This window comes from Montipora capricornis, chromosome 4, assembly GCF_036669925.1.
Source record: "Montipora capricornis isolate CH-2021 chromosome 4, ASM3666992v2, whole genome shotgun sequence".
In the NCBI taxonomy this organism is placed as follows: Eukaryota; Metazoa; Cnidaria; class Anthozoa; order Scleractinia; family Acroporidae; genus Montipora; species Montipora capricornis.
This window is the reverse complement of record NC_090886.1, coordinates 40,699,994-40,724,263: the sequence shown is the minus strand read 5'-3', so window position 1 is coordinate 40,724,263 and position 24,270 is coordinate 40,699,994. Positions and strand designations below refer to the sequence as shown.

Here is a 24,270-nt window from a genome sequence, read left to right as displayed (position 1 = left end):
TAAATGATTCCCTTCGAAATTCATCCGGCTTCTTTGAAGCACAAGATGTCAATTTCATCTCAAATTTTCAAAATGAGTCGGTATGCAACAAAAATTCTTTTCCCTGTTGATGGTGTTTTCATCAGCGGTATTCCGACCATTTGTGAACGCTTTGGAAAAAGAATTAATTTCAAAGCTACCAGCTTTAAGGAGATCTTTGGAGGCTTTTCACTGAACGAAACCTACGCGGTTTTGTTTACATGTGCTTCCATGTGGATTTGTAAATTAAGAATGCAAGCTATTTGCGCACCACATACCAGTAGAGAGCATGTGACTTCCTGGGCATGCATGACGAGTAAAGCACAAGCAATTTTGCATTGGTAACATTTTGCACTGTAAAGAACGATTCTTTGCCAACTGGAGATCTTTTGGGCGACGAACTGTACTCGTTGACATTGCGATACGTGACAAGAAACACGGGAAAGGTGCTAATTCTTTCAGAAGAGAACAGAGAAATGTCACCTCCTCAATGGATTGCATGTCAATTACATATGTCACCAACTTAACTGGCGGCCTTTGATTGGGCGATAGAAAACTTTCGACCAATCAAACCTCGGGGCTCATTAGATCGTATGACAACTACATTGTTTCGACGCAGCTGGGATAAAACCGTCAACAATGCAGTATTTCAAGCGGAGAACGTGAGTGACAGGGTAAGAAAATTGAGAGCAAAACAGAAAGATACTCATGGCATACTATCCGTTTTATCCAGCCAGGATGAGAGATTTTCGCGTTAGTTCGTTACTCGAAGGCTGTTCTCAGCATATTCCCGGAGTGCCAGGGAGTAGTCCACCGATTACAAGCAGTCTTAGTTCAAACGGCCCGTTTTCATATTCATCATATCATCCAACACAAATGCCAAAACAGCAGTTTGGACCGGCAGCCATTCCTGGACCACCGCAAGCCGTCCATTTGCCCGCCGGACACGATGCTGAGCAACAGAACATAGACGTTTCTCTAGAAAACAAGGCTCTTTGGCAGAGATTTTACGAAGAAAAAACTGAGATGGTTATCACAAAGGCAGGGAGGTATGGAATTATACACTTTCTCCTTGAGTACGTGTGACCAGCGATACTGGGTAGTGGTGGATTATGTGGGATCTCGGAATTTCGCATCGAGCGATAGTGTCGATTTAAACGCCTAGGGGACTCGAAGCGCTGCAAGCAGCAGTTTAAACAGTCAATTTTGTCGGCGAATTCACAACTGAGGTGTAAGAATATTTACCTGGTGGACCAGGAACGCTTGTTGATTTCATCGCCCATGTTGATTTTAGTCAATGAGTGTCTTGAGTTCTTGTTTCCCTTTCAACAGGCGTATGTTTCCGCCCATCAAAGCGCGTGTGTCGGGGCTTGACCCTCGGGCGAAATACTTCTTGCTCATGGACATCGTCCCGGCCGATGACTGTCGATACAAGTTCCATAATTGTCGATGGATGGTTGCTGGAAAAGCCGATCCTGAAATGCCAAAACCCTTGTATATGCATCCCGACTCGCCAAGTACGGGAGCCCAGTGGATGCAAAAAACCATCTCATTCCACAAGATGAAACTTACAAATAACATCGCAGATAAATACGGCTATGTAAGTGTTTTACTTTCAATGCGAAGATCTGTCGATCGAGCAATTTGCAGTCTCATCTGTAATTATTTTTGTTTGTTGATTGTACTCGATGACCGATTTATCTCTGTCTTTCTTCTTTCTCATTTTTCTTATAGACAATCCTAAATTCTATGCATAAGTACCAACCAAGAATTCACGTTGTAAGAGCGGATGATACATACAAACACCCTTACAATAATTTCAAGACTTTCACGTTTCCCGAAACAGTATTTATTGGAGTTACAGCTTATCAAAATGAAAAGGTTTGTGTTAATTATTTTTTAGTTTGTGTTTAAAAATCAAATCCTCATTTAGTCTTTCAAGTGGTTTTGTATCCGTGGAATTGGTTTGACTTAAGAGATCTACTTTGCAGTTTTTTGTGTTTTTTATTCGAGAACTCTTTTGGCTTTGTTGTTGAATCGATATCCTATTCAACATGCGGATCAACAAACGACAAAATTTCAATCGAACAAAAAATTAATATAAGCTCTCTTACAAAATGTATTGGTAGGACCTGGTTAAAAAATTAAAAGAATATGTTTGTCTAGTATTCATGGTTCTATCAAAGAATGAATTCCCAGTGTGATATCGCAAAACCTTGGTTCTTTGTAATATTTATTCAACACTTTAAATTGGCCAGGGAGACTTTAACAAAATAAAAGAACTCGGAAATTCTAAAATTGCCTTTCTAAAAATGTCCTTTGCTATTCCACGTTGATCTTGATTCCTTTTTTGGTTTGGATATTGACAAAAGATTTTCTGGTAAAGAAAACGACCCGTAAAACCTCAAAGATTTAAATTCTCTTTTTTTCTTCGCCAAATCAGACGTTTTTTAATTCTCCTATTCATCTGTGTGTCCAAAACTTCACAAGCGAAATGAAGTGAGCTGTTCTCGATTTCTCTTCGTGACACTGTGTCTCGAGGGCATTTGTTCTTCTAAACTCGAAACCAACCTTGCATTATCTAAGTATTCCTGGTACTTTTTTTTCAAACAAAGCTTTTTTACTGTGGCTTAATAATTAAACGGGTTTTATTCTCTCGTCAACAGATAACCAAGCTCAAAATTGATAATAACCCTTTTGCCAAAGGATTTCGCGAGCAAGGAGCAGGCCATCGAAGGCGCTTGGAAAGAAGGTATGAAAACATCATCAACTGTTTGTAAAAATTTCGTTGGCACAAAACACACAAACGCCTTAAGCTTTGTTTAACGCGTTCCGCTTACACTTCGAATCCCATGGGTACACCAATTTGTGCTTAGACTTTTAGCACAAAAAAACAGTTTGACCCACAATGCTTCGAACGCTAGCCTTCGTGCGCTAAATTCACACTTATATTCGCACCTCTTCACATCTATTTCACAGGCAACGAAGCAACTCAGGGCAGCTTGGAAATGACGAAGATGATGAAAATAACAGTGACGATGAAGAAAACAGGAAAGAGTCTTCAAGTGATATTCATACCGGTAAGTTTTATTTATCTAACGGTGCCGCCCTCCTGAAAAAGAATCGCAGCTTGTTGCTGACCAGACACCTACAGCGAAACGTATTTTGCGACAAAGGATAACTTTTCTTGGTGCTACTTTACATGTGATAATTCGTTTGGTCGCTGGACTCTCAGTTTAAGATTTATCTTCTTTTATTTTTTCAAACTGCTGAAAAAAAAAAGTTTTCTAAAATTGTTGTAAAAACGCATCTCGATATCTCCATATTTTATCACTTCAAGCGCGAAACGCGTCGATGCGTGGCTGGATTTTGCAATTAGAGAAATGGTTTCACCTGTACTCAACATGAAAGTTTGGGGATGACCTACGGTCAGTAGTAATTGTACTCTGGAATTTTTACTGGGGAATACAAAAGTTGAGAGAGATTAAATCTCAAGTGAATTGCAGCAGCTGTAAGAATCACATAAAAAGAAATATTTTACTCTTGTCTATTGAAAATTGGAAAGAGCCCTCCTTCGTTTATTCATTAACAAGATCGTTTGTCTGTTTCCTTGAATAGAAGCATGCGGTTCATTTATAAGCAATTGATCAAATCGCATGCTCATTGTCATTGCATTTTCTTTGGTGGGGTCAGTATCCCTTTTTTTTCTCTCGTTTTTTTAAAGGACTCTGTAGATCTTTCAATCATGGTCCAATTGTTTTAAGAAAAAAATTCCCGTTTTTGGAAATTTTGTCTTTTAGTAAAGGGACTCAAACCACCCAAGTAAGGTCAAGCAGGTTTTGTTTCTGAAATTTCTGGCGTTATTAATGCTTAAATCCTTATCCAAATTGATCGTTTGCATTTTTTTTTCTTTAATGGTCTGGAAATTACCGAGATGAAAAGAATTAGATTTTCTTTATCTGAGCGTCCCTTAAACGCAGTTAAAATCGAAATTAAAAGTGGATGCTTATTCTTGAATCTACGACGGCAAATTATTTCATACTAAGAAATCACTTTGGGTTACCAAATCGGTTTGCATCTATCTTTCCTTTCTAAGATGGTCTTAAGGGAAAAGAAGCGATCAGTAAAATGTTTAACCTTTGGAAACTCGGCTAACAAAAATATCGCCAAAAATATCTTCGCCACAATTTTTGACTAAATACATGTATGCGAAATTTTGAAGAGTTTAAGTCCTAAAAAAACATTAAATTTGGTGGCAGTTTATTTAAACTTCAAAAAGAACGTAACTTTATACAGTTAAAAAGCAATCATATAAATTTCTGCGAGCAACGTATGTTTGCCTAATTGAAATCACTGTTGTCCAAAAATTTCCCCAATATAACTTTCTTTTGGGGCCAGAAAATTTCATTTCCGTGCATTAAAAGATTTCTTGATTGAGGTGCCACTATTTGCCTGGTCAAGTGTCAAAAATGAAAGGTTCTAATTCCCTCGGTGTGTATAGAGCTCTCTGCGAGGTGAAAATGCATCACAGCCTGGGAAACAATCGGCTTTGATTGAGTTTGCTGTGTGTGTTGTACTTAATAAAAAATGAGGAAATGATAAGGTCACTCCTGATTGCGTCGTCTTTACTTCAAACGCTCGTTTCCTGGATTTTTAGTTCATATAATATATTCACTCCTGGATGCAAACCTGACACGTAAATTTGACAGCCTCGGGAGCTCTCGAAGTTCGAATTCACATTCAATGATTCTTAACCTATGTCAGTCACAAGCTAAAAATCTTCGGTCGCGAAAAAGCAGTTTACGGGGTAGCCTCTCCTAAGCAGAAAAACAGGCGAATACAAACTCTTCGGCCCTTGTTTTGCTTTTAAGCTAAGGAAAAGATATGTGAGAACATTCTAACAAACGGAGAGGCGTCAATTAGCTCAACGCATGTAAAGAGAAGCGGTAGACAACTTGAACTCCTTCTGAAAAAAAATTCTCAGCTGCCATTCTTTAAAAAAAAAATCATTCAGTAAGAAAACCATTTGCATTGTTTTAAAGAAAACGATGGTACAGAATTGACTCTGATCAGCTAATTAGACACGAAAGCTATCAAATTCACAGAGAAAAACCTAAAATAAATTTGATTGCGTTCCTCAAGGTTTTTTTTTTGTCGACTCGAATGAGGTCAAAACTGTACGTTTTTCATGAGTTGGTGAGTCAATTTATTGTTTGTAAGTAAAAAATAAAAATAAAAAACACCTATACGACTGCATGAAGAAGCAATGTATTGAACCACTTATGGACAAAAATCCCATACGAAATAAGTTCTTGTTTTAAGAGCCTTTTCAGTAAATTAAAAGTACCCTCTTTTAAAATGTTTTCGCATATGCAGACAATAGCATTGTAAATGCTTACAGGACACTATACATATGATCCGCCTATAGTATTAGAATTGAGGAGTGTCTGCCGGTGTGAATGCACTGGGCAGGTTGCAGGTGTTATTTTGCTAGAGAGTATCTCGAGTAACAAAAAACACTACGCTGTTTTCATTGCACGCTAGACGAACTTACGTGAATTTTTTTCTTTGTGGGTAGTATGAATTCAAGCTAAAGTGATTATTAGGGTTAAGATTCTACGAGATCTGTTCTCTGTACATTAAAGACGTTATTTAATATTTCCAGTCACAAATGATAACAATTCTCCTTGTACGTTTCTTGTTATTTTCGCGATATGTTACAGTCATTTCTTGATAAACATTTCAAAATTAATAAACAAAATTCTAAAAACGAAAAAGTAAACAAAAAATTATAAGAGAGCTTTCACAAATTAAACGCATTCAGTTCATTTCAACTGAAGCAACAACTTTTTCAAATCAATTTAGCCCTCTGGGCAACTGTCTCCAGGATACCTTTGTGCCAGGAAAGATGCAATAAACTTGGTTGTTTGCAAAGCTGGTAATCGGCGTGTTTCGTTTCGCAGGAACAAAGCGACAAATAAACCCTTCAAGTTTGTTTTTTACCACCAAAGAAATTCTCTTTTCCGTGATGCAAGGAGTAATTTTAATCACTTTTTTCGTTTCCTTATGTTCTTGTTGAAATGAGGAAGAAGCACGGGTCATCAACACGAAGGGTAAACATCTTTATTCCCTGCTAAAGCGTGGGATCTGTTTTGTTTGCATATTTTAAACCATTCCCATGAAATTAAGAAATTTAAGAAATTGACACCAAAAGGAGGTTACTCTAGGAATAGTCCAAACGGTTAATTTTTGGTACTTGTAAAACTTGTCTCAAGTTCTCTCTTTGAACAAGGCATTTTTGGCTTGGTAAAAGGCTATTTGGTTTGCCTTGCTTATTCAAAACATTATAATTATTTTGATCCGCTTACTGTCCATTCTTAACTCTTTTGTTTCTTTTTAAAAGTTACGGTTGCTAAGCGGTTCAAAGGACCTGCAGAGAATTCTCTTTCTTGGGCACTGAACTGATAAAAAAACACAAAACAACCACCGTTTTAAGTGGCTCAAAAGTATTTCTCTTAAGAATAGAGCTCAATAGACATTCAACATTGGTAATGGCTTTGAAAACATGGTCGCCACTCGTTGCTCGCCGCGTCCCAAATATCAGAAAGCGTTTCAGATGTAGTTATCTGTCTACCACGCATTGTCCGTTTTAAATCTTACAAAAAGATGAAACTTAATCTCAATCGTTGTAAGAGGATAAAACGAGTTCGTTCGTTTAGTTCGTCTTGAGGTTAAACGAACTGTTTTGAGTTGATACCGTCTTGGTTGTTTCACTTACGTAGAATTAAAAAGTGACCGAGTAAAAAAAAAGGCAACAGGAAAGAAGATCTGGAATGTCTCATATTTCAGTGGCAACAAAGCTTGGAATTCAAATACCACATTTCCTTGTATTGACTTAACAACGACAACGTCGTGAACGAATTAGTATTCCTTGATAATCTCAAATAATGAAACTTATTGAATTCCAGGTATCTATCCTTTAGCTCTTTTGAACAAAGAGATATCTTGTTAGAAGTAATTCCAAATATGGACAAAAAAATAAACACTTTGTGACACTTATCAATGTCACTCGGTCATCTCAAAGTGACCATGTTATTTCCTGCGGTCTTTGTCTTCTTTTCAAGCGCCTTGATTACACACAAAGCGATTTTACGAACATTGAGGCTTTGCCATTATTACTTAACTTCATTTTAATTTCATGCCTGTAATTTAAATATCATTAACTACAGTGTTCTTCATTTCAATTAGTATTAGCCATTCGTGTCCTGTGTTCTTCCTTTCAATTAGTGTTAGCCATTCGTGTCCTATAAAGTTACGAGATTCATGTTACTTTAATAGAGTATCGCCCAAAAACCCAATAACTAATGTATACTAAAACAGTGAATAGCGTCGAAGTCGCGCTCTGATTGGCTACTTAAACTCCGAATATCATTTGCTATTCACCTTTGAGCAACTCGCTGGGATTTGCGCCCGAAAATATTTTAATCATTACAGGAATAAAGGAGTTAAAATAATCTCTTTGTGCTATATTATCTCACTGTTTTATTATATACTAAACAACTATTCACCTCAGTGTCGGTGGCTAGCGTTGGATACTTAACTCGCCGCTTCGCGGCTCGGTAAATATCCATCACTAACCACCGACACTGAGGTAAATAGTTGTTAACTATTCACCTTCACTTCGGTAAATAGTTGTTAATTATCCGTTTGGTCGGGGTTTAGGGGAACACTTCGTGACGTTTACACCGAAGAAAATCTCATTGTGCGGCTGTTTATCCGTTATTGGTTTGAGGCAGTTTCACACATGTATTGAATCTTGTTTAAAACATTGTCTGACTCACTGTTACTGTGCTTCTGTCTTCAGTATTGCAATTAGTAAAACAACGAATAAACTACTGATCAAACAAGAGATATCCAAAGCAGCTGCACAATGAGCTGAGTAAACATAATAAACTGTCCCCCAAATCTTATCCCTAACTAAAGCGTGGTCGAGTTGAATTCAGGATCACTGAAGACAAATCCAGATTTTGGTTTGAAGGGGATTTTGACCCGACGCAACCATCTGCATTGCTTAGTTAACGTAAATCAATGAACATTTGACTTTCAATGTCATAGTTTCGCTTAAACTCCAAGGGCGTTGCCCTTAACTAAATTAACTGTTAGGTGAAGCGTTCTTCAATTTCTCTTCTGCTGCACGTACTGTGGACCAATTCAGTTCTTTTGGTTGCCAGTTGCGATTTGTTTCTCAGCAGAAGTGACGCTTTTCTCCTCCTTTCGCAGGTTCACCACTGGAAGATAACTCTGTGCCTTCTATTTCGTCGTCCCCTGAAGATATCAAACCAGCCACGCATGCTGACAAGCCGCGTTCCTGTTCAAGTGCTCTCACCCATTCCCCATCTCCTGTACCAAAAGGACTTCCGTCTCCAAATAGCTTACAAACCAATCAACACTTCTGTGACTTTTCGCGCCTTTCCAGTCTATACATTCCAGACGATAGCAAACCAATGGTTTTGTCGCCAACTTCCAGTGACGGTGTCTCGTGCTCGGTCCAGTCTCATCTGAAACTGCCCAGTGCGCGGGCAATGCACATGGACATGCGCTATAGCCCTTACCCCAGACCTGCGTATTCAATGGGCGGAATACCCGCAAGTTTCCTCCCACATACACATGCTCATATGTACCCAACATACAGTGTTCCTCAGCCTGCTTACCCATCGTGTCAAGTTGGACAAAGTTACCCACCATGCACAGCAAATCAGCAGAGTTTCGGTTACCCAGCTACCGTGTCGTCAGCAAGTATGATCGGACTGGCCAGCGTCAATACGTGTTCTGAGTTGACTTCAACTCTGGATTTACATGGAACAACGGAGAGAACTCCAGGGATGAACCACAGAGCGACGTGAACCCAGAAAAATTACTCAACTCAATATGCAGATATTTATTCTTTGTTAATTTGGTAACTTTTGGTAATGATCTGATTCTCTTTAGAGCGTTCTAAACGTAATTATCTCCTTCGATTCGACGAGATAAAGGATGGACCAATTTGGCTCTATAGAAACCTTTTTTGCACTTAAAAATTATTTTTTCTGCCTTCCAAGTTCACATGAATGTGTATTAGTAAGATAACGCAGTAACACTTCCTGAAAAGTTGCACTCGTCAGCAACGATAATGAAGTAGATCAAAGATGAAGAAACTCATTCCTGCTCGACCAAAGCCCTCGTTTGCCGCATACGGTGCTCAAAGTTACAGTTTGATCCATACAAGAATGAGACACAACGGCGAAGAGAAATACGGTTACCCACGGAAATTGAACGGTGAAAAGGATGCTACTACTTGTACTTCTTCTAAATAACCCACTTCGTAAGTGGCCACCCTCTCCGTACATGGTTGCCATAGGAACTTGAAAAGCTTTCCCAAGAACACACTGCTTTCAACATGGCTTCTCATGTCTTGAAGCGCCGGAGTTATTTTTTATTTTTGCTTCGTTCGGCTTAATAAGACAGTAGATAATGACTGCTGGGCTAGATTACAGGGCACAAGCTGTAATTGAAACTTGGACACAAAAGGTTTCTGTGTATTTTAGCAGTGACATAAATTTAATTTCTATATATAAATATGTACGCAATGGAAAATATCGTTTTAAAAATTTATAGTTATAATGAATTTAAAGGAAAAAGTTAAGTTGCTAGGAAGTATGCCACAAATTAAGTGCAAATAAGTTCTAATAGATAAAACTTGAGAACACCTTGAAAATACCTTGGAAATACGTAGTGGTTACAATACCAAATAGTGTAAATGCAAATGAAGAAATGTTGTGTGGTACAGAAAACACAGCTTTTCCGCTAAGCGCAGGAGAGGAAACATTGATGAGACAGAGAGGACTTAACAATTGTAAATAGACGTTGAAAGTAGATTGACGAAAGTCGGTTTAGTTGATACACGTGTTATTTGTAGCTTTCTTGTCCAAGCGTTAAGGCGTTTATCAATGCTCGCTCGCTATTGTCTTGCTGTCTCGCAAGTAAGGTTCATTCAAAGGAACCGACTAAAGCGCTTTTTAGGTAATGAGTTTAATTTGGGTAGCCAACCATGACGCGTGTACGTGACGAGTTTTAACCAACCACGAAGTTACAAAGTATAGCTAAAACATTTGACGGCACGAAGGCCTGTCACCCTTTGCACACGGGACAATCGATCCCGTGCGTCGGGTCCGCGGTGATTGTTGTAACAAATCAGAGAAAAAAAAGACTGTTCTCGTTTAAACAAAGAAAAAAAGAAAGATTGGGAAAGCCCGTGTACGTAAGAAAAAACAACTTGCCTTACCTTTCTTTGGTTTAAGTGTACAGCAAAATATATATCAATAAATGATTCTATTTAACGAAAATCGCTTATTTTCTTTGCGCTTTTGTTTTCTCAGAGAATATCTTTATCTAGTTTTTGGTGTCAAAGATTGATATACAAGCAATTTATTACCCGAAACAGTCACCCCAGTTAATGGAACAATTGTCGTTAATCTTGCACACTTCCGAAATAGAAAAGCCCCTTTGGGGAGGTTCAATAAAGTATGTATGTTTTGCACGGCAGCCATGTTGAATGGCAGGAACAATAGATTCTTTTTCCTCTGGGAACAAATGTTCTTTCTTCTGTAAAACATTTTCATTGTTCCTGCCACGCAACATGGCTGCCGTACAAAACCTCTATATCCTCTATTAGTAGATACCACGAGCTCGAGCTTTCCGTTCTGAGCGCGCGCACTTCGAAAAATATCGGCCTCCAAACATGCGCATGCTCAGTATGGAAGACTCCTACTCATAGTCCGGCATCCTCGTCTTCCGATCTAAAGGTCCCTAAGCCCTGGACAGCTTCGGTTCGGTAAACATCCTCTACTAGCCACCTACACTTCGGTTAAGGTGGCCGAAGACAGTTTTCGCGCGCGCTCTTGCTAACGCAATGCAGCCCGCGCGCAAGGATTGCAAAAAAATACACATGGCTTCAATACAGCAATCATTTTATTTGCTCAATTCGTCCGCTATTTGTACTATTTTTTCTCATAATTCAACAAAGTGTTTTGATAGTTTTAGTCTTTTATGATAAATGTATGTTAGAAAAGATAACGATGCAAAGAACTCCGCAATTCGCAGATTTTTCTTTGTTATCGAAAGATCAAAGAACCGACCGCCCAAAGACCCCAATTAAATGCAGCGCATGCGTAGTAAGTTAAAAATTGCGATTGAATGCGGAATGGCTTTCTCGGAAATACTCCTATTTCTCGAGAACCACTCGTTAGAATTTAACGAAATTTGGCACGAAAATACTTTAGGAAATAAGTAGCTGGAGTATAATTTAACGATCTTATTTATCACCACACCGAATCACAAATCATTCTTAATCACAAATTATTCTTATGTCAAAATTTGCACCTGGTATAAAATTTCTTTTGTAACACTTATGAGCGTCAATATACTGCCATGTGCTACCTCATGCTCTCCGAGGGACTGGGATGGGGTGGTAGTGATCGGAATCGGATTGAGCATATGAAACATAATTCGGGATTGAATTTCAGGTGAAAAAGGTGGTGGTTTCAGTTTGTACAGCCCCCCCCCCCCCCCACTAGGGGGAACTCCCATATAATAAGGACAGGGGTACTCGCCGTACCTTTTAGGGGTTAAAAAAGCGGTTTTGGTACCTCTTAGAGTGTTCAGCCTCAAAAGGCCCACAGCGGGAGCTTTAGTGGTACCTTTTTGGGTATTGAGCCGAAAAATTATTTGACAATTAACTAATTTTTAATTTTGTCTTATTAAAACCCATAATTTGATACCTCTTAGGTGTGAAAAAAAAACTTATGCCACGCCCACATGACAGGATCTTGGTACCTCTTGGGCAATCTTCAAAATTTCCAACGAGCACCCCGTCCTTTTTGTATGGGAGTTTCAATAGAATCCAATAGTTTTTAAGGGGATAGTAAAACTATCAGTCGATTAGTACGTATGAGAATGTATCAGAATGGAAAATGATGCACTTCAAAATTTATCTCTCTTTATGACTACAACGAAGAAAAACTACAAATCAGTATGGTCAAGAATCGAGTCAAAATTGGGAATGGACCGGCAGCAGTTTTGGAAATTAGCCCGAGATAAACCGAGCTTCAATCGCTATATCAACTTTAGATATGACAGCTTCGAGGATGAATCATCCACATGAAGTACGAGAATATATGTATGTATGTATGTATGTATGTATGTAAGTATACTCAGTCCGGAATATCGCAAAGAGAAAAGAACCATATGTCACGGATGACACTTAATGCTCGCAACGCTTGTTTCTCCATACTCACGGACACTTCTCCTTTCAGAGTGAAGGACAAGAAAGACATCTAGTAATAATTCGCAAAAGAGGAGAAGTGAAAAATAAATAAAGCATCCTACTTATCTCGGGCGTCTAGTGCCGAATTGGACGGCGATGAGTTCGAATATCGGACGTGATTAATTATGCTCTACGAGATAGACGCACTTGGAATTCCCCAAAGATTGCCATATATTCTCCATGGACAGACAAAGATCGCTAAGCAATGCAACTTATTACAACGAAAACGAAGACCACATTTCTTTAATCACATAAGTCGTTATTGGATCGGCACAAGCCTTGTTTTGCGTGAAAAATACGTCATACAAACCTTTCTGCATTCAAGGTTGCGCAAACGTCACACATATGAAAAGGGAGCTCAAGGGGGCTGACCAAATCTCTAATTCCGTGTTACCGACATGGGAGTCTTCAATTTCACTCCAATATCAGAATCTTGTTCATGAAGAAGTCACTGAGATCCTCAACAAGTTAATCAAGTGATCGTGGAATAATTGCAGTTTAGAGTTGGCAATTGTAGATTGAAGCTTATTAACGAGTCTCAACAGTGGGATGCAATCAAACAACAAAGATTGGAAAGGTAGCATGGCGTATGGGGTTTGATTCCAAGAAATTCTTCCTCTGGTACACCTTCTTGTCTCGAAATCTAACATATAGCTTGAATAGACTTTATTTGCGGTGCTTTTAATTAGAGTCGCTTTACAGTGTAGGAAGGAAGTCCAGACCCCTACAAACATGCAAAAACAGCCGCCTTCCTTGGACATATATTTCCATCGTATGGCTGACAGAAAATCATCTGCTTTTCGTCGACAGCGCGCAAGAAGTCCAATAATCCTCAGACAATCACGCTTGACGCCATGCCAAAAGCATGTGCCCGGATCTTCGTTTAATCAGGCAAACCAATGGGTTGTAGCCGTTATAACTGAGTACTTTCATAAAAAAAAAAAAAAAAAAAAAAAAAAAAAGAGACGAAGGTGAAAATACAAGCTAGATTTAGCCAGCCGACAAAGAAGCCGAAGGAACCAGCATCGATAATTTGGCAGGAAAGGCCTAATTACTGTTTTCATTCTCTGTCATCCGAACAAGGCAAGGCAGACATCAGACGTGTCACATAAGCAAAGCCGCCAGCCTCTCGTACTGCGCGGTGTCGATGGCGATTGGATTAAACGTCAAAAAACTATGTTCTTAGGGGAAAAAAATGTCCATCAAAAGAACCGCACATATCCGTTCATTATGCACACTAATAGTACTCTTTACAATAAAAAAATAAACTATATTTAAGTGTATGAGACATGAAAAATGTTTTGATGACTACAACCGAAAATATCTGTCGAAGCAAGGCCCTCGCATAACCAGAGGGAGAACTCAGTTAATTATAAGTCACGACAGAAGAAAGAGATTCATGTATCATGAGCTTGAGTAACAACCGTTGAGGCTCCTCCCCTTCAAAACTGGAAACCTTTGTATAACTGATATATCGTTGCCCTTTCTTAAAATGAAGTGGGTTTATACGCATCAAGAGAAGGTACTAATTCCGGTTCTTATGATGCTCCATTAATTCTACTTATGTCCCCGTCCTTCATGTTTAAGGATCTTGAAATTCCAAGGACTTTTCTACCTTTATACATCGCGAAAGTCGTTTCATGGACGCCCATCTTGTAATTAAATGTAATTCAATCATACGTCAAAGCGTACATGATGACGAAATTATTTAAGTGTCTCGGCACACTTACAAATTAGTTTTAGATCTCCACAGTATCCGTCATACAGAGAGGGAGCTTATATTAATGCGATCTTATTTAGCATAGCGCAACTTTTTTGTGCGCATCATTCTGGGGTCGATGGGAAGCGAACTACGTGGTGTGTGCATGCAACTTCAAAATGTTCATATTTTATTTCATATTTTATCCTACCAAGCGTCCAAATCAGCCTGTAATTTTATGACACTTTGAATATTGAAAGAAAATAGGATTCTCCTTTACATATCTAGACTTAAATCATGAATGTCCAAAATTTTTAAACAGTGAGAAAAACATTTTATTCAATGCCGGGGTAGCTATGCCTTTTCTTTTTTTACTTTCTCCACTTTATCTTGAAAGTGTTTAACTGACATGGGGCCCGCCTCACGAAAGTTTCGAAACTTTACTGGCCATTTTCGGGTGTCACAATTCCCTTTGTAACCCAAGAACGAAGGAGGATTTCAATCGTCAAAATTCACAATAATTTTTCTTTTTGTTACGTTAAAAACATGTTAGAAGATCTGGGGCTGGTTGCTCGAAACCTGGTTAGCGCTAACCGTTGATTAAGAGGTATCAAAACCTATAGGTTTCCATGGCATTTAACGCTGGTTAACGCTAACCATGCTTCGAGCAACCCGGGCCTGCGGTTGGCAGTTTAACAAATGGGTTTTCGCGATTTCGGGAATTTCGAGAAATGGGCCCATGGATGTTATTTCATGAAAAAAAAAAAAACATTTTCCTGCCTTTTAGAATTTTCTTTAATCATAAGGGCCTCTTGGGCAAAATAGTTGCTTGGACCAATCTTTTAATGTGGGATTTTTGTATCGCCACATTATTAGTGGCGTTATTTCGGCAAACTAACATGCATTTTATTGATTCTGTTCAGTTTCTTTAAGTTACATAGCCACTGGTACAATAGTGAACTGTGCTATCCAGTGGTAATTCTAAAATATTGCATTTTACTTTAAGTGCTCACAGACAGGAAAATTAAGGAGTCTGGGCGAGGTTAAGTAATCTGGGAGAATGGAATTTGCGTTCATAACTCGATCAGTTAAGTTTATAGCTCTTGGCATTTCCACCAGTTTTTGTCGGGAGAACATTAATGGCCAATCATTGGCTACGAGTTCAACCTCATCATAGCAAATCCTCACCTCCATAACAAGCTTAGGAACTAACCTTAATCGAATAATTCTTTTCTTCACGGACTTGGTTGTCAGTAAAACGAGAGACGCATGTCTCAGCTACAGTTAAAGGTCATGTTAAGAGTTCACGTTACCTAGTAAGGACTGATGTGAATAAGGTGCTCTTCACAACTTCGTAATGATAACTTGGCAGTCACTTGTGTAATAAACAGGAAATGAACGCGTGTTTTCGCGGTCTCGGGAGTATAGCCGATGGGAAAATAAATTCAACGAAAGTAGTCCATACAACTAACTATACCCTCAGAAGAGGGAATATCATGTCCTCCTTCAATTTATCCAGGAGCCGGATCGAGTTTAATAAACTCTCTAAAATGTCAAGTTTTTCCGGTGGTTTGTTAACTGTGTAAAACTATTTTAGATAATCTATCCTCTACCGGAAATTTCAGCTCTGGAACTATTAAGCAAATTCAGTTAACTATAATTGAGTGTTTTCGATGATTTTTTTTTGGATATCAAAGAATAAACACATTCATATAGAATTTATCTGAAACAAAAACTTTAGATTATATATTTCAAAAACACTTCTGATCTTATGTCATCTGATTTTCAGAAGGGCCAGAGAAGTGTGAAAAAAAAAATATTCAGATGGACGTTTTTGACAGCAACGAGTGACCTATTTGAATTTGCTTTCGCCACCAAAATTAAACCCAACGCAATAAAAAGCCCCTCTCGATAATTGAAGAAATCACCTTAAGTCCAAAAGTTGGTTGTGAACATAAATTAAAAAAAAGAAGATTTAGAGAGTATCTGATTCTTGTTAATATACCGTATATAGATATATACCTCGAAAACTGCCGGGCTCAGAGGAATGACGTTTTTGCAGAAGAAGACTTGCAACTGAAGTGATACATTTTCAATTTAAAAGTTTGCAACGCCTTTTCATGCCGATTAAGCGAGTGAACAGCTCTACTTCATGCATTCCTTACAGCAACGTATTTCATTCAAAATTGTGCATAAACGTAGAGGTCGACAAAGGATATATCTATACCATATCTACGCATCGATGTCGATTCTAAAGGTTTCATGATCACTAATAATACTGAGTATCGTTGATGTTGGGTTTTCCAGCTTTCCCTAGAAACTTCCATAAACTCTTAAACCAAATCCAATTACATAAAGCCACAGTTATTTAATCTGGCATAAAAACCTTAAAACGTGATGATCAGGCCACAATTTGCTCTTCACTGAAAAAGGGTTTTTGAAACTTTTGGGGCAAGAATCATGGCTTACATAAAAGAAAAAGTAAAAAAAACCTACAATTGTTCCTGGTGTCCTATTTGGAGGCTACTGAGTCTTAACCTTTGCCAGATGGATTCCATTACCTGGTTCCAGGCAATAGATAAATTTCTTGAGCTGAGAGATCAACTGCTAAATCTTTGATAGCATGTTGGCCTGATTCTGACGTCATAGCCCACTATTTATGGTATTACAGTCGCGCTACGCAGACGTTAGGCCGATTTACAAGGTACGATTTTTGTCGCTCTCGACAAGCTTACAACAGGCTGCGACACGAATTGTTTCGTGTAAATCAAACCTACAACTCGCTTAAGATTGTCGTGCACGTCGACAGAAAAAATATCATAGCATGTTAAAAACATGTTTTAAAACGCTGCGACAATCGTAAGTCATGTGGTACGCTTGTCCGGCAGGGGTCAAAAGGCGTACCAAGAAATCGACCGTAAAAGAGGCGGCAAATTTTCTTAAGATCATGTCGTCTTCGGGAAGACTTAAGCCGCTTTCAAAAAAGGATGCTCAATAAATCAATCATGAAATTTGGTTTCCGTGTGATATACCAAATTGGCTAGACCGAGGTCTTCAGTAGATGCCACCCGATTCCGTAGGCTGGAGCTACTAAGACAGTTGTTACGTGTCATGAATCTTTATCCAATAACTGATCGTTGTAAGTGCCCCACTTAAGCTGGGCTAGGCATGTCGAAATGTTAAGTGGGATGTGAGCAATTGAAAGTGGTCGTACTCAATCCTTTAGCCCTCGAGCTCAGTCTAAAATTCCCTATTGTATTGTCAATAATTGGGCCGCGGGAAACTGACCTAGACATTATAAGAACCACTGCATATTCATACGTCGATAGGGTACTTAAGTTGAGTTGGTCTCAACATAACATGAGTAGTTTGTTCCACGCAAGAAATCGAAGGTAAGCCATGACTTAAGAAACAGGACTTAAAAACTAACAGTTATCAGTGTGTCAATAATAGGTGTTTCGTGACAAACAATTCTATTTTTAAAGCCTCACGTTTCCATAATAAGAATAAGGAGTTTCAGGGTTACGTAATGCCACGGAAATGAAAATGGCACCTTTTGCTTTGCAGCTGCAACATAAAGACCAAAGCGCTTTCACTTTTGAGCCAGAATATATAAGTGAATTTTCGTAGATGAAAATGATGCATTTCTCGGCCTGCAACAAGGATAGCGGAGTCGAATTTCTGACCCAATTAAAGGAATTATTTTTAGCTTCGGGTGGCCAAGATACACTAAAGGTGGCAATCTGAAAAAGCCTGGACACTGTTCTCAGGGCAAAGTCTACATAAATCGTAGCTTTCTTTCTTAATGTAATAAAAATTATCCCCTCAAGAAAATTGCTCTCGCACAATTAAGGGATTCAGTTATAGTCGAGACAAAGAAACACAACTTCTAACCCCGAAAGGTTAATAAAGCTAACGGAAATGTCTGCAACTGGAAACTGGCTTTATCACCCGGGGATAGGGTGGGGGTACTCCCAGAAAAATTGGGTGGGAGTGTGAGGCCCGCTTTCTGAAACCCTTACCCTATTTCAGACCAAAATCTGCGATTTTCCCTACCCCTTTTCAGACCTGACCGTGTAACAGCTATTTCAGCTGTTAATTTGAGAAAGGCTTGTGTCGATGGTATTTTGGCCTATTGATGAAGAAGCTTCTTCTTCTTCTAAAAAACATTTCAAGACTTCAGTGAACAAAGCATACCCTATTTCAGACCAAAATGGTCAAAATCGATACCCCACTTCAGACCAAAACGGCTAAAAAAGTATACCCTTTGGGGCCACACATACCTATATTGCCTATATAAGGGAGTACCCCCTCCCCATCCCCCCGGGCCTTGTCACGTGTACACGCGTAATATGCTCAAAACGATGTTGCATAAAGTTATGGGAGTAATTGAAACGATGACAAGTAGGCTCGAGATCAGGGCGAACTTAATTTTGAAAGTACACAAAGCAACAAATCCATTTAACTGCAATTTAGTGCGACTGAATTTTTTGTTTTTTTAGATAAGTCTGACATCTGACAATAGCCTTATTTTATTAAAAGGTCGCGGGAGGCAGCGTGGCCTATTGGTCCCGTATCCAAGCCTTAATCGCATCACTGGCAAAAAGATGTTCTACGTATTTCCTTGCCTCGCCTAAACTCCTCGGTTTCGTTAATAAAGAGCCAACCAGAGGGTATTCTTTCATATCTTTAATCATTTGTTACATCTATCATTGAAACCGAAAAGCCTCCTTTAGGGGTGTCAATAATATTATTCAAAAACAAAGTTCCAATGTTCACTAGCCTCAGTAATTTAAAGTAACAATTCAAATAATCTATCAAACAATAAAAATAACCCGGCAAAGCTTCCCAAAATAACAGAAAGTACAGGGAACTTCATTTAATATTTTATTTCCCAAAAGACCCACCATGATCTTGATTTCCGGCTAAGAGAGAAAATTAATTACTCATTGTGAATATTAGAGAAATAGCCCTAATACACGACTGCCTTGCAGTCTACTCAAACAATGCTATCAAGCAAATGAATCGTTAAAAAATTATGCATAGCTCTTCAAAAGACTATCTGTGTTAATTATGTTTCAAAGTTCATTCGAGAAATAATTCTTCTCTTAATCAACAATGTCTTATTTTAGTCTCTTAACATATTTCCTAGTTGCAAACCACTTCGATTTATATTCGATAGGCTTGCAGTGCAAATTAAAACAGCAACGGTGTTGAAGGATTCGAAGACTGTTGCTTAAGTTATGGACCTCTGCTTGGTGGAACAAATAGAACAAGAAAATTACCTTGTTGAAATAGAAACTTTGGTCAGATTATTTTTAATGTATATTAATGGTAAACTGAAGATACTGATGCAAACTTTGTTTCAGCAAAGGTAGCGAACTCAGGTATACCTCAACTTTCGTGAATGAGGAATGATTTAGGAAGTTAAGTTGCTTTTGACAAGTTGATCTTCGTCCGTGTCATCCTTAGAAAGACAACGCAGCAAGGAGCACTGAGATGATAGTCACCTTATCACGGAGTTGTTTCTTCGGTTGCAATTGATGGAGAAGCTTGCATCGTTGTTTTTTCGGTTGCAATGGATAGAGAAGTGCATATATGACTCAAACAAAACAGTGCTAAATTGTTTCACTACAGCATATTAAAGAACTAAGATAGCATAAGGGTTTTTTTTCTAAAATTATTGTCACAAGCATCACTTCTAAACAGACGACAATTAACTGGTCGATGGAGAAAGAGCGCAGGAATAATGAAATTATCGAGCAAGCTTACGAATAGCATTGACATAAACATAAACATTGAACGTGATTAAGTGACTCATCCTTAAGCTTGTAATTGAATAACCATATACTTTCATCTGGAGATCGACTTAAAGCATATACTGCACAGCAACAAAGATATTCCCAGCTTATGGGCTTAGTTCATGGCAATTTGACTTGACTCGGCTTCCTGCTTTGTACTTTCGTATTGACAGCTTCAGAGATCCACGGTTGCAAGACAAAATTAAGTAGCACCACAGGAAGGTACCCAAGAATAATACTTCAAAAATCACGGTGCAAACATATATAAACAAGAAAGACTACTCAAAAGCTTTGAAGCGAAACGCCGCAACCGGACATTTTCATCTACTGATACTTCAACATAGACAGAAGCACTACAGGCATAACAAGCCGGTTGGCTTTCATGTTATGTGGCCATTTCTTTTTGGGATTTTATGAAGCGAGGATAAAACATGTTTTCCCAGACTTGGCGTCGCATGTTGATTAGCCGCTTTTCACTGAGTTTCCTCTTTCTCTGAGAGGTTTTTCTCGAGTTTTCCCCTCTCCACAATTGCTTCAATTCCGGTTTGCGGATGTGCTAAAGGTTGTAAGCCGCGCAAAAGATGTAAAAGATTCTATATTATTAGCCTGGGAATGCTGGCCATTTTACTTTTTTTCAGGAATCGCAAAAGAAGTGCTAATTCCTGGGAAAACACTGCTTCTGTCTTCTCTACATGGTGACAAAAATTAAAGGGTCTTAACTATACATCAAGAGTTTAATCACTTGGACCACAGCTGTTTGATCTTATGAATCTGAAGCACCGGGTAATCAATTCTGAAAAACTTAACGTTTATGAGTTTTCTGCTCCCTTAAATATGCCGAAGGCTGTCCTATTTAGAGGCATTAATTTTGCGAAACCGTATCAGTAACCATGCCAAAAATACCCTGAGAAAGTGAGTTCGCCACATTTAGACCTCAGATAAGTAAAAAAGTTTCTATCTCGTTCTTAATCGTCTTTCCTATTAATTCCCACTTCTTAATTGTTAAAGCAAATGTTAGAGAAAAAATATTAAAAGCTACGAGATTCGAACGTTTTATTTTTATTTTTGGACTTTCAAGTTAAAAAGGTATTGACCATTGCCTTTTCGTTAAGTACAAGATAGATTCCTTTTAGTGATTAATACCTTAATTGCATTTGATAATTAAAGAACTTAATTTCCAGGTCAGTGAGCCAAGTTGCAACACAAACCGTGGAATAATACAAAAGCCACAGGGCTCTACGCCCTTTCGTTTTGTAATCAACCCCTACCAAAAAACCTCTAGATGCTTATAACCTGGTATCTAGCAAAACTTCGTAAACAGTTTATTGCATTTTTTATACATCGGGCCTTACTCAAAGGAGAAAAGTGTAGGCCATATGAATTCAGGGTACAGTACCACTGGAAACTTCAGGGCCCGGTTGTTCAAAAGCCGATTAACGCTAATCCCAGATTAAAAATTAACTAAGGAGTTTATTACTCCACTACTAAATGCTGTTCAACGTTGATACTGATTTGGCAAAACTTTACATTAGAAGAAGTCAATCTTGAAAAACAAAAATAAGCAAAACAACCTTTCACCAAAAAGTTGAAAACATGAAACAAAAGTTTACGCTAATCCTGGATTATGCTAATCGGCTTTCGAACAACCGGGCCCAGAATGTCATTTCTTCTTTACATTTCTGGGCTAATACAGAATCGGATAAAGTAACCCACTACAAACTGAAATAGTAAGTTTAACACATAGCCACAGGTAAATACTCCTAAACAACCCCCCTTATCACAAGACTGCCCCAAATAACGATTTTAGAATGGCTTAAGTTATCCATTTCATCGTTAGCCTCCGAAGGGAAGCACTTCGATAGATTTCATTCGATTTCTTAATACTTTGAGAAGACTCAGTTTTACGGCTATTTTTGATGCACGGTCAAAATATCAAATAAACAGTTAAACTGGAGGAATTGCATAAGCAATACGGGGCAAAAGTAATTCAAAGTGGACCACCTTCGATCACCATTTAATTTGGTTTCTTAGTCTCCTAGTGAGGGTTAAGAATAGCGGATTATTTTGATGACATGTATTACTAAGCTCTTTTAGACTTTTTGCATGGATTCTTTAAAGAAAACAACCCTTAATGGGTGCCACATTAGTATCTCTAAATTTTGCTTGAAAAGAAAACAAGATCATCCCAATTGCAGAAAAAAAAAGCAGTGATACGTCATAATCTTGTTACATTAAGGTTGACCAAACGCCCAAGGGTGGACGACAAACATGCAAGCTTAGGAAAGATTTTGAAGTTATTCTCAGAACTACGAAGCTACTCATGATATTCCTATTCCCTGAAAGATTGCCTACTACTTCTCCTTAATGAGCTTATAATTGCAACGAAATCGTTTTCAAAAAGCTTGAAAAAGGCGGAAATTTACTGATGGGTAAACAACTAAATTAGACTTCTTTGAACTATTTCCTTGGGCGGGCTGATAATTTATCAGTGGTGAAAGGCTATTTTGCTTGTAGTCGAGAGGGAAAAGGACTTTATGTTTGCTTTTAGGTTTGCACATGTGCAATGCAATGGCAATGTATGGATACCGAAGAGCTAATCCGGCCTATTACTGATTTAAACGGGCTAGGTCACGCTATTTTAGGTAATTTTGTTTAATTTTGTTAATTATGAGCTCTAAACGTCAAATTGGCAGAGCAGGAGTCTTTCATTTGCAAAATCACGGCCACATAACAACTGAGAGTGATTTTCCAGCTGTGTAAATGACATTTTGATGTAGACTGATATAAATTTGAAAAAAGGTGGGCCGACGTTTTTCAAATTTACCCAAATTCAATCCATTTCAATCCTCTTCAGTTTTGTCCATCCATGTCCCTTCTTGGCTTCCCTGTGTTTTGTTAGAGTTCTTCTATAGTTTTGAACAGTTATTTTGATATTTTAGTTAATTCTATGACCATTCGATCAGTGCTGAAATTGCCTAAAATTGCGTGACTAGCCCCTTTAAACTGCATAACCGTTGACTGCAATTAACAAAGAACGTATGGCACAACAAATCCTTGGGTTGAACAATTAAAAAAATAGCCATTGGTGGGTCTTTTATTTTCTTGAAAAGGCGATGTAGAAAGGGTTTGTGTTAAAGTCTTCCCGTGCTCGTGTAATTAATGAACATTAAAAAGTTAAATAGTTTGTTTTGAGTGGCAATGTCCCGTAATGACGTCGAAGTTAAAGTCGAAGATGTACCTCAAAAGGATAATCTTCAATGCCAGAAGCCAGAGAAGAATGTCGCGGAGTTATTGTTGTGTGTTTTCTCGATGAAGGAAAGCATGAAAAAGGAATTTTTAGTTAAAAAGTTTGTTGTGACGCGTCACCAGTGTCTAGGAATGCCAAATCTAAATGAATTCGAAGGAGTCGTAGAAAGGTTCAACGCCGTCTTCGTGTGCGATTTTCCGTTTTATTTATAACCACCGCTAGCAGGATATCTTTTGTTTCGAACGTTGAAAAAGAAATATTTCTTTTTTTCTTGACAAACTAAGCGGGTTTTCAGATGACTTTTTTGGCTTTTTTGGCTTTGGATAAGTGATAAAAGCTTGCCTTGCGCATCATCTTGCTTGTGACAACTGCCAGCTATTTGTGAAACGTAGTGAGAGCTTTAGGTTGGAATAAATTTTGATTCTGCATGAGAACAAACTATGGACTGGAAGAAATTGAAGCTCACAAAATAATAACTGTACTTGGGCTACTGACCTGCGACGCGATTGATCTTGTTCACGGACACTTTAACTATGGACACTGTAACTTCTCAAAAGAAAAACATTAAGTGTTATGCGCCGATCAAATCGAAGCTTCAACATCCCCCCCCCCCCCCCCGGGCAAACCACAGGCATTTGACTATCCTCTGTGCCCGGGGTGTGGGGAATTTGACCTTTGCCTGCGTGGGGTGGGGAAAATTGAACCGGAAGTGTCAGGTTTCAAATCTTTTTTTTTTTTTCGGGTGCCGAAGACACCAACATCTATAAAACACGTGTTTGGACGAGATGGAAGAGTTTAAAGGAAGAGATGTAGCATTTGTGAGCGATTGGCTTACAAAAAAGGTTCTCAAAAGGTCTTTATTAAAGACGGCAGGAGCCGACGTCGATTGTTCTTTAGTAGGGTATAACAGACAAATCCGACGATAGGGTAGGGCATTTGAATACCATTTTGGCCTGAGGGGGCGGGGATTTGAACGATTCAATCTGCCCGGGCTTTGCCCGAGGTCGGGGGGGATGTTGAAGTTTCGAGTTGATCGGCGTATTACCTTCAAATGAAAACTGTTCAAAGTACGTTCTATTACTTAATGTACTTTTTACAAATTGTTATAGCTTTTGAGTTTATATAAGAGTGAAATATCATTCAG

The 24,270-nt window shown here is 38.5% G+C and overlaps 2 protein-coding genes and 1 long non-coding RNA gene across 4 annotated transcripts in view; 2 read left to right on the top strand and 1 right to left on the bottom strand.

Annotated features, from left to right (window-relative positions):
* Nucleotides 1-24,270, bottom strand: part of LOC138046944 (uncharacterized) — a 31,455-nt gene that overhangs the window by 6,282 nt on the left and 903 nt on the right. The gene's annotated exons all lie outside the window — the stretch shown is intronic.
* LOC138044729 (T-box transcription factor TBX3-like) lies at nucleotides 727-10,245 on the top strand. Its single transcript, XM_068891161.1, has 6 exons — nucleotides 727-1,067; nucleotides 1,351-1,618; nucleotides 1,753-1,899; nucleotides 2,685-2,770; nucleotides 2,998-3,098; nucleotides 8,299-10,245. The coding sequence occupies exons 1-6, from the start codon at nucleotides 727-729 to the stop codon at nucleotides 8,919-8,921; spliced, it is 1,566 nt and encodes a 521-aa protein (XP_068747262.1). The 3' UTR covers nucleotides 8,922-10,245.
* LOC138046943 (T-box transcription factor TBX5-A-like) overlaps nucleotides 17,348-24,270 on the top strand; it is a 29,327-nt gene continuing 22,404 nt past the window's right edge. Inside the window, exon 1 of one of the 2 annotated variants that reach the window (XM_068893575.1) lies at nucleotides 17,348-17,470. The gene's annotated coding sequence lies outside the window, so the exon portion shown is untranslated. The remainder of the gene's footprint in view (nucleotides 17,471-24,270) is intronic. The other variant, XM_068893572.1, reaches the window with a different exon arrangement.